At 44.8% G+C, this 13,788-nt stretch overlaps 1 protein-coding gene across 1 annotated transcript in view; it reads left to right on the forward strand.

Annotated features, from left to right (window-relative positions):
* Nucleotides 1-230: 230 nt before the first annotated feature.
* The window catches only part of LOC137417486 (ADAMTS-like protein 1), a 466,111-nt gene continuing 452,553 nt past the window's right edge, over nucleotides 231-13,788 (forward strand). The window contains exons 1-2 of the mRNA XM_078772644.1: nucleotides 231-362; nucleotides 2,593-2,688. Of these exons, the coding sequence (XP_078628770.1) occupies nucleotides 2,641-2,688 (48 nt within the window). The 5' untranslated portion in view covers nucleotides 231-362; nucleotides 2,593-2,640. The remainder of the gene's footprint in view (nucleotides 363-2,592; nucleotides 2,689-13,788) is intronic.

Genomic DNA, 13,788 nt, shown 5'->3' on the forward strand with positions numbered 1-13,788 from the left:
CTCGCAAGACGGACATCAGCTGTGGGGCAAGTACGAAGGGAAGGAGCACACGGGAGCCGTCGCCTGATGGGGAAGAGGGTCTCGCGCTGGGAATGGGATGGGGGGGGGGGGGGGTGATGGGATGGGAATCTGGGGTACGACTGCGTCGAGCGCTGGGCCGGGCCCGGACTCGGTCCTCCCCCCACGCCCCGCGCTCCCCTCCGCCCGCGGGGCTTTCCTTGCGGGCAGCATGAGCTCTCGGTCACTGATTAGAGTCCGGGCATCGCGGCGGGGGGTGCTGACGGTCCGTGCTCCATCGTCGACTCACCTGCACATCCGGCGCTCCAATATCGAGGACGTTTTGCGGAAGGACTCGGACAAAAGTTTGTTATTTGTTTGTACGTGTGGGAATGATGTAACCCGTGATGAGCGGAGTGGTGGAAAGGTTACCTTTGAAATGTTGGGAGAATGGTTACCTTTGAAATGTTGGGAGAATGGTTACCTTTGAAATGTCGGGAGAATGGTTACCTTAGAAATGTTGGGAGAATGGTTACCTTCGAAATGTTGGGAGAATGGTTACCTTCGAAATGTTGGGAGAATGGTTACCTTCGAACAGCTGGGAGAATGGTTACCTTAGAAATGTCGGGAGAATGGTTACCTTTGAAATGTTGGGAGAATGGTTACCTTTGAAATGTTGGGAGAATGGTTACCTTAGAAATGTTCGGAGAATGGTTACCTTAGAAATGTTGGGAGAATGGTTACCTTAGAAATGTCGGGAGAATGGTTACCTTAGAAATGTTGGGAGAATGGTTACCTTAGAAATGTTGGAAGGATGGTTACCTTAGAAATGTCGGGAGAATGGTTACCTTAGAAATGTTGGGAGAATGGTTACCTTAGAAATGTTGGAAGAATGGTTACCTTAGAAATGTCGGGAGAATGGTTACCTAAGAAATGTTGGGAGAATGGTTACCTTAGAAATGTTGGGAGAATAGTTACCTTAGAAATGTTGGGAGAATGGTTACCTTAGAAATGTTGGGAGAATGGTTACCTTAGAAATGTCGGGAGAGTGGTTACCTTAGAAATGTCGGGAGAATGGTTACCTTAGAAATGTCGGGAGAATGGTTACCTTAGAAATGTTGGGATAAATGTTACCTTAGAAATGTCGGGAGAATGGTTACCTTTGAAATGTTGGGAGAAATGTTACCTTAGAAATTTTGGGAGAAACGTTACCTGAGAAATGTTGGGATAAATGTTACCTTAGAAACGTTGGGAGAAAGGTTACCTTATAATGTTGGGAGAAGGGTTACCTTATAAATGTTGGGAGAAGGGTTACCTCAGGAATGTTGGGAGAACGGTTACCTTATAAATGTTGGGAGAAAGGTTACCTTATAAATGTTGGGAGAATGGTTACCTTAGAAATGTTGGGAGAATGGTTACCTTAGAAATGTTGGTAGAATGGTTACCTTAGAAATGTTGGGAGAATGGTTACCTTCGAAATGTTGGGAGAAATGTTACCTTAGAAATGTTGGGAGAAAAGTTACCTGAGAAATGTTGGGATAAATGTTACCTTAGAAACGTTGGGCGAAGGGTTACCTCAGAAATGTTGGGAGAAAAGTTACCTTATAAATGTTGGGAGAAGGGTTACCTTACAAATGTTGGAAGAATGGTTACCTCAGGAATGTTGGGAGAAATTTTACCTCAGAAATGTTGGGAGAAAGGTTACCTTATAAATGTTGGGAGAATGGTTACCTTAGAAATGGTGGGAGAATGGTTACCTTAGAAATGTTGGGAGAATGGTTACCTTAGAAATGTTGGGAGAATGGTTACCTTGGAAATGTCGGGAGAATGGTTACCTTAGAAATGTTGGGATAAATGTTACCTTAGAAATGTCGGGAGAATGGTTACCTTTGAAATGTTGGGAGCAATGTTACCTTAGAAATTTTGGGAGAAAAGTTACCTGAGAAATGTTGGGATAAATGTTACCTTAGAAACGTTGGGAGAAGGGTTACCTCAGAAATGTTGGGAGAAACGTTACCTTATAAATGTTGGGAGAAGGGTTACCTTATAAATGTTGGGAGAAGGGTTACCTCAGGAATTTTGGGAGAAAGGTTACCTTAGAAATGTTGGGAGAAAGGTTACCTTATAAATGTTGGGAGAATGGTTACCTTATAAATGTTGGGAGAATGGTTACCTTATAAATGTTGGGAGAATGTTTACCTTAGAAATGTCGGGAGAATGGTTACCTTTGAAATGTCAGGAGAAAGGTTACCTCAGAAATGTTGTGAGAAAAGTTACCTTAGAAATGTTGGGAGAAAGGTTACCTCAGAAATGTTATTGGAGAGGTTACCTGAGAAATGTTGGTTGAAGTGTTACCTGAGAAAGGTTGCCTAATTTTTCCTTTGTACAATGTGCCGGTGGGGCAATGCCTGGAAGGCGTCACAGTGACGGAGAAATCACTTACAATTTTCCCGCCTTGTACACCTGACATTGCTCGCCGTGTAAAGGACACCTGAACCCCGCGCTCTTTCCCCGAAACATGACCCCCCTCCCTCACCCCCCCCCCCCCCCCCAGCCCTGTGTCCCGTAACATCACCTCCACCTTGTGTATTTCAGGGTCACGATGATCGGGTCCGCAGGTTGGTCTTCCTGCTCATAGAAACGATGGCTTTGATCGCAGCACACCTGTACCTGCTGGCTGTCGCCGCTCAGGTAAGTTATATAAATGTTTGACATTTTTCCGACCTGGTGACTACGGATGATGGTTACCTGCTCTTTAACCGACGGGACGCTTTTCCAAACGGTCACGTCCTGGAGGTTTTTGTCATCGACTCGAACTTGTAATGACACCTGTACGGAGCGACCCGTTACTGTGCAGGCAAGGTGCACGTCACAGATGTCAGGGAAAAAAAAAAAAATTCCTGTTCCTAAAAAAAAAAATGGAGGTGTTTTTTCCACAAGCACTCAACCCTCCCCTACACTACCCCACCTCCTCCCCACCTCCACCCCACCTGCTCCCTACCTCTACACCACCTCCACCCCACCTCTTCCCCACCTCCTCCCCACCTCCACCCCACCTGCTCCCTCCCTCTACCCCACCTCTACCCACCTCCACCCCACCTCTACCCCACCTCCACCCCACCGCTACCCCATCTCCACCCCACCTCCACCCCACCTCTACCCCATCTCCACCCCACCTCTACCACACCTCCACCCCACCTCTTCACCACCTCCACCCCATCTCCACCCTACCTCTTCCCCACCTCCTCCCAACCTCTTCCCCACCCTACCTCCTCTCCTACTCCACCCCACCTGCTCCCTACCTCTACCCCACCTCTACCCCACCTCCACCCCACCTCTTCACCACCTCCACCCCATCTCCACCCCACCTCTTCCCAACCTCGTCCCCACCTCCTCCCCACCCCCACCCTACCTCCTCTCCTACTCCACCCCACCTGCTCCCTACCTCTACCCCACCTCTACCCCAACTCTACCCCACCTCTTCCCCACCTCCTCCCCACCTGCTCCCTACCTCTACCCCACCTCTACCCCACCTCCACCCCACCTCCACCCCATCTCCACCCCACCTCCACCCCATCTCCACCCCACCTCTTCCCCACCTCCTCCCTACCTCTTCCCCACCTCCTCCTCACCCCCACCCTACCTAATCTCCTACTCCACCCCACCTTCTCCCCACTTCCTTCCCAAGTCCACCCTACCCTCCTCCCAGCCTCCTCCAAATCTCCTCCCCACCTCTTCCCCATCTCCTCCCCATCTCCTCCACACACCGTCCTCCGACACCATGACATGAATATTTAGGACTGATGAGACGACTGGTTTTGCTAAGCCGTTATAGGTCACAGCGCCTCCTTATTAGTCCCCTAGCGGTGTACACCGGAGGGGACTATAGGTTTGCACCCCGTCCCTCCGTCCGTCAGTCCGTTAGTCCGTCACGCAAAGAACAGTTTTCCGGACTTTTTTTCTAAACTCTTAATGCTAATGATTTCAAACTTGGCACATGGTTTCCTCATGATAAGTTACAGACCGAGTTCGAACTTCACGACGTTTCGTTCATTTTTGACAAAGTTATGGCACTTTGAACTTTGGTAATTTCCCCAACAGTTTTCCGGACTATAATTTGGAGTGCGGTAAGTCAAAGCTGTTAATATTCCTTGTTCATCATGGTTTCCCTCGAGACAGGACTGCGTAACCCAACACATGTTGTGTACATGAACTTGTCGATGGTGTAACAAGTTCTGAGATACCAAGCAGTTCTACCAGGTGTACAAGACATACCCAAGAAGACAAAGCACTTGCTGCCCGCAGTCCTGGCAGGAATTTGTAATTTGGCAAAATGCCGGTGATAACTTGCCTAGTCTATGCGAAGGACACCGTGGGATCTTCATCGTCCACCAACTAATCCTGGAAGTCTGGACGCTCAGTTTTGATACTTTGCACACTCTGATACCTGGCCCTGCATGGGAAACACCAGGATGGCAGTTTATACCTGGCTCGGGATTGGAACATAAGCTAGAGGGTTGGGGTCACCACGGAACGTCAAGGTGACGGTTGATCAGGTGAGATTTGTTTGATTAATCGTTGATTTCCCACATTGGTGGGTGATGTGTATCAATGGAGGGTGACCTTCCTGATTGCAGCATGATTAAAGAACAATGCGCATGATTGGCAATTTGTGAAACTTGTCGCAGTTCTGTACCTTCTGCGTACGGTGTCACGTGACACAAACCCTTGGTACGAAATGAGGCGAAGAATAGATCGTTTACCCCCCTGACCCCCATCCCCTTTTCCTCCAAATCCCCAAGTACTCCATTTTTTAAGAAACAAAGTTTCCGCCAAGGTGCCGTGGTGGCATTCTATCAGCAAATAGACCCAGTTGTGCCCTCATCTCCTCTTTGGGTCACATTTTCTGAGCTGCTGTAACAATGGAACCCAAAGCAGCGAGGGTGATGAAGCAAGGCCTTGAAACGAGGCTTTACTCACTTCACCTGCAAGGCGCTCCGTTAAATCCAAGAGCTCCGTAATAACTTAATCACTTATCTCTCATGCATTTACCTGTCATCATATACCATCCCAAACTCTGAGTTCTGAAATGCTGTGGATTTCCATCACTACCACATTGACAATGCCTGGTGTTGGCTTAACGGTTAAGGTGTTCGGTTAAGGTGTTCGGCTTAAGATCTTACGGTCTTGAGTTTGAGCCCCTGTCGTGTCGTTAAATAACACCAGGTGGGGTGACTCAGCCTGTCATCCTTCCGTGGTCAGCAAAATGGGTACCAGCTTACTGGAAACGAGGGCACTGCATCAGCTGCACAGCCGTGCTCTTGTCAGTGATGCAACCAGCAGCCACAGGCAACATACTAAATAATATCAATCACCTCACTGTCATTCCATTTTCCAGATACAGTCCGACCCCACTATACGCGGTTCCGCTGTTCGCCGATTCCGCGTATTCACGGGTGATAAAATGCGACCTGTTTCTCTATTCGCAGGAAAGTATCCTGCGAATTCGCGATTTTTTTGTTTTTCCTATTCGCGGCCATGTACCTTTTGCGATTTTTTTTTTCCTATTCTCGGTCATGTTCGGCGAATTCGCAGTTTTTCAGGGGCATTGAAACAATACCGCAGCGCACATTTGCGGGATTTTCATCGACCTTCGCTGACTATCGTCGACATTCTCTGGGTTTGTCTCATCCTTCGTGGATTTTGCCTCGCCATTCGTAGATTTTGCCTCGCCATTCGCAGTTTGGTCTTCCCTATTCGTGGATTTTCGTGACTCGGGAACCTATCCCCCCATTTTTCCAAAAAAGCAATGCCCCGCTTTTCGCGGGTTTTTTTTTCCTATTCGCAGCCATGTTCCTTGAAATCGCAGTTTTTTTTTTTTTTTTTCTAATGTGGCTGTGTACCTTTTGCAGTTTTTTTTTTTTTTCCTATTCGCGGCCATGTTCTGTGAATTCGCAGGTTTTTAGGGGCATTGAAACAATACCGCAGCACACATTCGCGGGATTTTCATCAACCTTCACAGATTATCGTCGACATTCTCTGGATTTGTCTCACCATTCATGGATTTTGCCTCACCATTCTCGGTTTGGTCCTCGCTATTTGTGGATTTTCCTGACGCGTGAACCTATTCCCCCCCCCCCCCCCCTTTTCCATTGAAGCAATGCCCCGCTATTCGCAGGTTTTTTTTCCTATCCATGGCCGTGTACCTTTCACGGTTTTTTGTTTTTCCTATTCGTGGCCGTGGTCTGTGAATTTGCGGTTTTTCAGGGGCATTTAAACAATACCGCAGCACACATTCGCAGGATTTTCATCAACCTTTGCAGATTGTCGTCGACATTCTCTGGATTTGTCTCACCCTTTGTGGATTTTGCCTCACCATTCTCGGTTTGGTCCTCCCTATTTGCGGATTTTCCTGACTTGGGAACCTATCCCCCCCCCCCCCCTTTCCAATGAAGCAATGCCCCGCTATTCGCAGGTTTTTTTTTCCTATTCGTAACCATTTACTTTTCACAGTTTTTTGTTTTTCCTATTCGCGGCCGTGTTCCATGAATTCGCGGTTTTTCAGGGGCATTTAAACAATACCGCAGCACACATTCGTGGGATTTTCATCAACCTTCGCAGATTATCGTCGACATTCTCTGGATTTGTCTCACCATTCGTGGATTTTGCCTCGCCAATCGTGGATTTTGCCTCGCCATTCGTGGTTTGGTCTTCCCTATTCGTGGATTTTCATGACTCGGGAACCTATCCCCCCTCCTTTCCAGAGAGGCAATGCCCTGCTATTCATGTTTTTTTTTTCCTATTCGGGGCCATGTTCCGTGAAATCGCGTTTTAAAAAAAGTTTTTTTCTATTGTGCCTGTGTACCTTTCGCAGTTCCCCCCCCCCCCCCCCCCATTTGCGGCCATGTTCCGTGAATTCGCGGTTTTTCAGGGGCATTGAAACAATACCGCAGCACACATTCGCGGGATTTTCAACAGCCTTCACAGATTATCGTCAACATTCTCTGGATTTGTCTCGTCCTTCGTGGATTTTGCCTCACCATTCGTGGATTTTGCCTCACCATTCTCGGTTTGGTCCTCCCTATTTGCGGATTTTCCTGACTCGGGAACCTATCCCCCCCTTTTTCCATTGAAACAATGCCCCGCTATTAGCGGTTTCGTTATTCGTGTATTTTCCAGAAACGTATCCCCTGCAAATAGCAGGGTCCCACAGTACTTTGTTTCTCCATTTTCAATCATGGGAAAAGTTCAGATTTTCTTGCTGTTTTGGCCGCAGGTGTCCATGAAGAGGGGGCACTGCATCAGATCTCTGTGCTTTTCTATCTTACCTGTAATCTTGTCCTTTTTAATGAAATACCTTGGAGGAAGAGTCTTTTGCATGTGCAGCCACTACTTTTGTAATGTGGACATATATATGTGTACCTGTTCCAGGCTCCCTGCCCATCTCGCTATCTACCTACAGGTTCATCCATTATTGATTATTTTCTGCCATCATTTAATCCACCCATCTTGCTCACACATTTGTTATGCAACAGGTTGATTTATTGATGTCTTTCCACTTTCACATCCATCACTCTGATCGAACATCTATTTGTCCAACAATCCCACTTTGTCCTGTTAAAGATATACACACAGTGGGGGAAACAAGTGGTGTGGATCACCTGGTTGATCCACATACACACTGCCATGTGTTGATCCACAGACAGCTGTGCATCCACTGTGCCATTATCGTTTCGATCTCTTCCCTTCCATCCCCCCCTCCTCCCCCCACCCCAATGTCACCAGATCACGATCTGCCATTGCACCACATCGCTTAGCCATGGTCAGACATGCTGGGATTATGTGGATAGTTCCTCTGCCATTGAACCGCTCAACCTGCAGGAAGAGTTTTCGCAACTACCTGTCAAAACCAAAATCGTAGGCAAGCATTTTGGAATCTTATTTTCCTCGATTTCTCTGATTGATTGATGGCCGGGCCTTCAAAAACGCCCCTTGTACCTGGAGTGCGTTTTTGGCATCTCGGGGCTAGTGTTTTTGGTCTTTCACGACCGGTTATCATCACCACCGTAGGTGGAACCTGCAGTTGTATCATTTACTATATGACAATGCCTGTGTGATCGCATTATCTGCAACCACAAGAACATCCCCTTTTTTTTTTTTGGGGACATATCTTGGCAAAGATTGAGTGAACTGTGACCACACACCGAAGGCTCTTTGAGCGGTATTTGCAGTTAAATAATTCATTTATTGTCATGATTTATGTGGTGATGGTGGATTCACGATTCGCTGTGCAGGTCAGAGCCTTCACCTGCCTTTCTCACACCTGACCCCCCCCCCCCCCCTCTTCCTCGTATACTGGACTCATGATCGGTGTCAACTATGATGTCATTACATAGATGTTCTTCTGCCGTCACTGTCATTTTAACATAATGTTGTTGTTGGGGTTAGGGTTAGGGTTAGGGTGGGGTTGTTAGGGTTAGGGTTGTTAGGGTTGGGGTTATGGTTTGGGTTAGGTTGTTAAATCAACCTTCAGGTTGTTAGGTTCTTCAGGTTGTTAGGTTCTTCAGGTTGTTACTTCAGGTTGTTAGGTTCTTCAGGTTGTTAGGTTCTTCAGGTTGTTAGGTTCTTCAGGTTGTTACTTCAGGTTGTTAGGTTGTTAGGTTAGGTTACAACTTCAGATTGTTAGGTTCTTCAGGTTGTTAGGTTGTTAGGTTAGGTTACAACTTCAGGTTGTTAGGTTCTTCAGGTTGTTAAATACAATTGATTCTTCTCGATCTACTTTTATCTTTGCTTTGTTAATTCCGCCACCAAAGGTGGACGGAGGTTATGTTTTCGCAATTGTTTTCGGACCATTTGTCCCAAACCGGATGACACCTTGTCTTCCTGTGAAAAACTTGTCGTGTAAAGTGCGTTAAGCGGCACATCGTTTCCGCACAGGTGACGATGCCATGTGCAGACACCCCCGGTATGATGAACCCTTTGCCACTGCTCTTTGATTTCTTCTTCTCCGCTAACATGACGTACCCGGCTCGTTTGAGACGCAGCTGCGTGTTTGAAAATAGCTTCTCGTGCTGGACAGGCCTCTCGGGGAGGGCTTGGAAGCGCACCAGACATCTGCCAGCTAAGCCGTGGGATTAAAGGCTCGCAGACGACACAGAAGCAGTGTCACTTTGCCCTTGAATCCTTCGGCGTGTCCGTGTTCCAAAACAATGCTCTTGCTTGCTCTGATCGTGGAGAAAGGAAACGGTACGTGTTCGACAAACACCACGATCCGTGATGACCCAAAGCCGGTAGTTTGCATATCTGTTTGGTTCACCATGGTGGTGAGGCCTAATTATCGGCCTGCTATGGCCGTTTACCCGGACGCACAGATCAACACCGAGTGCATCGTCACGTCCTATTGTGGTGTTACCGTTTTTACATTCGCACGGACGACTCCATGAATCCAGAGTTCGATCGGAACATGTGGGGCATCTCTCAATAGGTCGTTAAGGTGTCTATTACACCTTTTATCTTTTTTTGTATACAACATCGAGGCTCGTGTAAGAGCTAACATTGATCACAAAAAGTCTAACTGACACATAAAACATAAGATAAAGGGATAGTCTGGTTCACTATGTTAACAAATACAATTTCGTTCAATATTTTGGGAGATTAGCAAACCTGTACATTTTTGGAATCATCAGAGCATGGAAAATCCGAAAATCAATGTTGGCATTTGCGTAAACACCTGCATGGCCGCCATTTTTGATTTTCAAAATGGCCACCATAAAATACATATTTTGCGCTATCTCGGCTTCTAGTCAACCTAGAAACTTGATTAAATATGCTAATCCTATGTTTTCTGGGTCAAGGAATCCAATAAAGACCTCAAAATAGTGCTCAGGATTATAGAAAAGCAACAAACAAAGGTAATTGAAAACCATTGTCTTTATATTTGTGATATAACTTTATTACATAATACATGATAGTGCAAGTCCTTTGAAGTTTTAGGTATGGGTTTATAAAGCAAGAAAGCAGCCTTGTTAGTATCAGATTGAACTATAAGTCCTATACACAGGATCTACTAGGTCTGTACCGTTCAGGAATATGCTTTTACAGATCTTCGTCACTGTCCTGAGTGTCATTTTCGCAAAGGTGTCTACGCAAATGCAAACATTAATTTTTGGATTCCTCATGCTCTGAATATTCCAAAAATGGATAGTTTTGCTAATCTCCAAAAATTTTGAACGAAAAAACATAGTGAACCTGACTAGGAGCAGGAGACAACATTTGAGAGCAAGGACATCAGGAGATCTGTCGGAGAGAGAGGGCTTGGGGTGATGAGTCATGGGAAGGGGGGGGGGGGGTGGAGAGGTAAAAAAATACATGGACACTGCTAGGACTTCCAGGAAAGAAGTTGGTATTTCAAAAAAGTGGATCTGGGGTGAATTAACGGGGGTAGAAGAGATCAAAGGTTTTGGATGGGGGAAGATAAGAGGTGGTGGAGAACAGGTGTTTTAAAGACCTGGAGGGAGGAGTGGGATTGAAGGGAGTGAGGGAGTTTGTTCCAGAGGTGGGAGAAAAGAGGAGTGAAGGTGAGCAGAAAGTCTTGATTTTGGCAGTGTAACCATAAGAGGGTTGCTGGCAGGTCTTGTGTGACCTGTAGGAACATTTAGGGGACAGAGCACAGAGATTGTTAGGGTTAGGATTTGTTTATTGTTAAGGATTGTTAATCACTTGTCTGACAACTACAAATACATCAGTCCACATCGCCATTTTATGGTGGCATCATTATTGTAGCGTATTTGTATGTGTGTTGTGGTGTGGGTGTGAGGATGTAAGGTTGTAAGGAAAGAGAGAAGTTCCGAGTATTAAGTGAGCTTGAACAAGTGAGATGTTGAGTGAGTCAAACTGGAGAATGAAGAAGAAGAAGAAGATGAGGAAGTAAATGTAGAAAGTTCTTTAATTTATGGTGAAAGTTCTTTCTAAAAATGGCAATTTGTTCATCATAATGAACACAAAATAATGTAACATATGTATCCGGGGCAAACCGTCACCCTCGATTACGAGTCCTCAGTTATAAAAGTTTCTTCAAACTTGTAATAAATTTCATTTTATTTGATAATAATTTTGTTGGAAGTCTTTAGTCCCCGTTTTACGTCGACGTAGCCTTGATTATTAAATAAACATCATTCTCTGCACTAACGCTGCCACGTTCGACAACTGCAACTCTGCGTTACGAAGCGCACAAAGAACACGCTCGACGTTTCCAATATTGTTCTGCACAGAAACACACTTGGGGTAAAGCCTTGGTGTTTCGCGGATGGAGGCTTTACACCCCCACCCAAATTACACCCTGTGGTGGTGTTGCGGTTCAGCGAGAGTTCCAGTTCGAGTCCTGAGCTCGAGTCCGGGTGTGGAAAGTAAAACGGGCCATTGGCTCGGATTGAAGCCTCGGCCTTTGGTCCAGAATAGGCCATTCTGTAGTAATTCCTCGAGGAAATCCCTGCTGTTTCTGTTTAATATCAGGACGATCTCCAGTGTACTTGCAACTGCCTCATAGGGTTTCCCTTTCCAGGGGTTAAATGGTTTTATAGGTGTTTGATAATGACTTTTTGGGGTAATTCTCATGGGTGTGAAGGAAGAGAGGGGTTTATTTATTTATTTATTTTTTGTATACAAGGTCGAGGCTCGTGTAAGAGCAAACATTGATCACAAAAAGACAAACTGACAAATAAAACAAAATAAAACATATGATAAAGGGAGTGGGAGAACAAGATGGAGAGCAGGGACATCGGGAGACCTGTGGGAGGGAGAGGGCTTGAGGGAGGAGGCATGGGAATGGGGGAGGGGGAGGAGGGTTGAAGGGTTTTTGCGAAGCAGGTCTTTCCGCATTACCCTGAAGCCTTCATGTTTATAGGAGTACAACTACCTCATCCTCCTCTTTTCACATTGACACTACTACATACTCAAACTACTACTACTACTACTACTACTACTACTATTATTACTACTACTACTACTACTACTACTATCTTACCAGCCCCAATTATTTCCAAATTATTTTGTGGTTGACGGGGGAACATTTTTGCTCCAAGTCTTTCACGAAACGGCTGGACAGGAGTGATGTTTGACAAAAAGTGATTTGGACAGGAATTTGTAGCTTCTTCAGCATTTGTCAGCACGCGGAGCCAAGGGTTGTTATACCAAAGAAGTTTTTTGAATGCTATGTGCTACTTCCCTGCTTGACGCTCACCATTTAAAAGGATGGAGTACATACAAACAATGCTGGGAAGGCAATGGCAAACTATATCCAGTATAACGTCCCTTGCTAACAGACTGCTGCAACAGCAGTGACGCTCTGTAAAGAGTACTATGGGGCGGGATTCTTGGAAACATTGATGTCTGATCACCCGGCATGCGAAACACCACGATGGCAATTTATAGCTGGGTCGGGATCCGGACCCAGACTAGACAGCTCAGAGACAAGGGTGCATCTATTTAGGGTTCTCGGCTATTCTGCCAGTGATATTTTCATAGAGACATTACACATGTAGACATATTACACTTTTCATATTCATATAGACATTTTTAGGTGGTAGTTGTAGACAGCAACTGCCCAGGGTAGTACTACCGTTCTGACTTAGGAGCGTTAAGGTGGTGCCCGTTACCATCTTACACTCTCCGTGTCAGGATTGCTGATCCAACTTTGTCTCACTCAAACTAGAGATACCGTGTTAGCTTCAACCTCTCTTCTCACAAACAAACAAACATACACTTTTCAGCATACACTTTTCATCATACACTTTTCATCAAACACTTTTCATCACACACTTTTCATCACACACTTTTCATCATACACTTTTCATCACGCACTTTTCATCACACACTTTTCATCATACACTTTTCCTCATACACTTTTCATCACACACATTTCATCACACACTTTTCATCAAACTCTTTTCATCACACAATTTTCATCATACACTTTTCATCATACACTTCTCATCATAAACTTTTCATCACACACTTTTCATCATACACTTTTCATCACACACTTTTCATCATACACTTTTCATCATACACTTTTCATCATACACTTTTCATCAAATACTTTTCATCATACACTTTTCATCATACACTTTTCATCAAACACTTTTCATCATACACTTTTCATCATACACTTTTCATCACACACTTTTCATCATACACTTTTCATCATACACTTTTCATCACACACTTTTCATCATACACTTTTCATCATACACTTTTCATCAAATACTTTTCATCATACACTTTTCATCATACACTTTTCATCAAACACTTTTCATCATACACTTTTCATCATACACTTTTCATCACACACTTTTCATCATACACTTTTCATCATACACTTTTCATCATACACTTTTCATCAAATACTTTTCATCACACACTTTTCATCACACACTTTTCATCACACACTTTTCATCATACACTTTTCATCATACACTTTTCATCATACACTTTTCATCATACACTTTTCATCAAACACTTTTCATCACACACTTTTCATCACACACTTTTCGTCATACACTTTTCATCACACACATTTCATCATACACTTTTCATCAAACACTTTTCATCACACACTTTTCATCATACACTTTTCATCAAATACTTTTCATCATACACTTTTCATCACACACTTTTCATCATACACTTTTCATTATAAACTTTTCATCACACACTTTTCATCATACACTTTTCATCAAACACTTTTCATCACACACTTTTCATTATAAACTTTTCATCACACACTTTTCATCA

The sequence above is a fragment of the Myxine glutinosa genome, chromosome 2 (assembly GCF_964187855.1).
Source record: "Myxine glutinosa chromosome 2, kmMyxGlut1.1, whole genome shotgun sequence".
NCBI lineage: Eukaryota > Metazoa > Chordata > Myxini > Myxiniformes > Myxinidae > Myxine > Myxine glutinosa.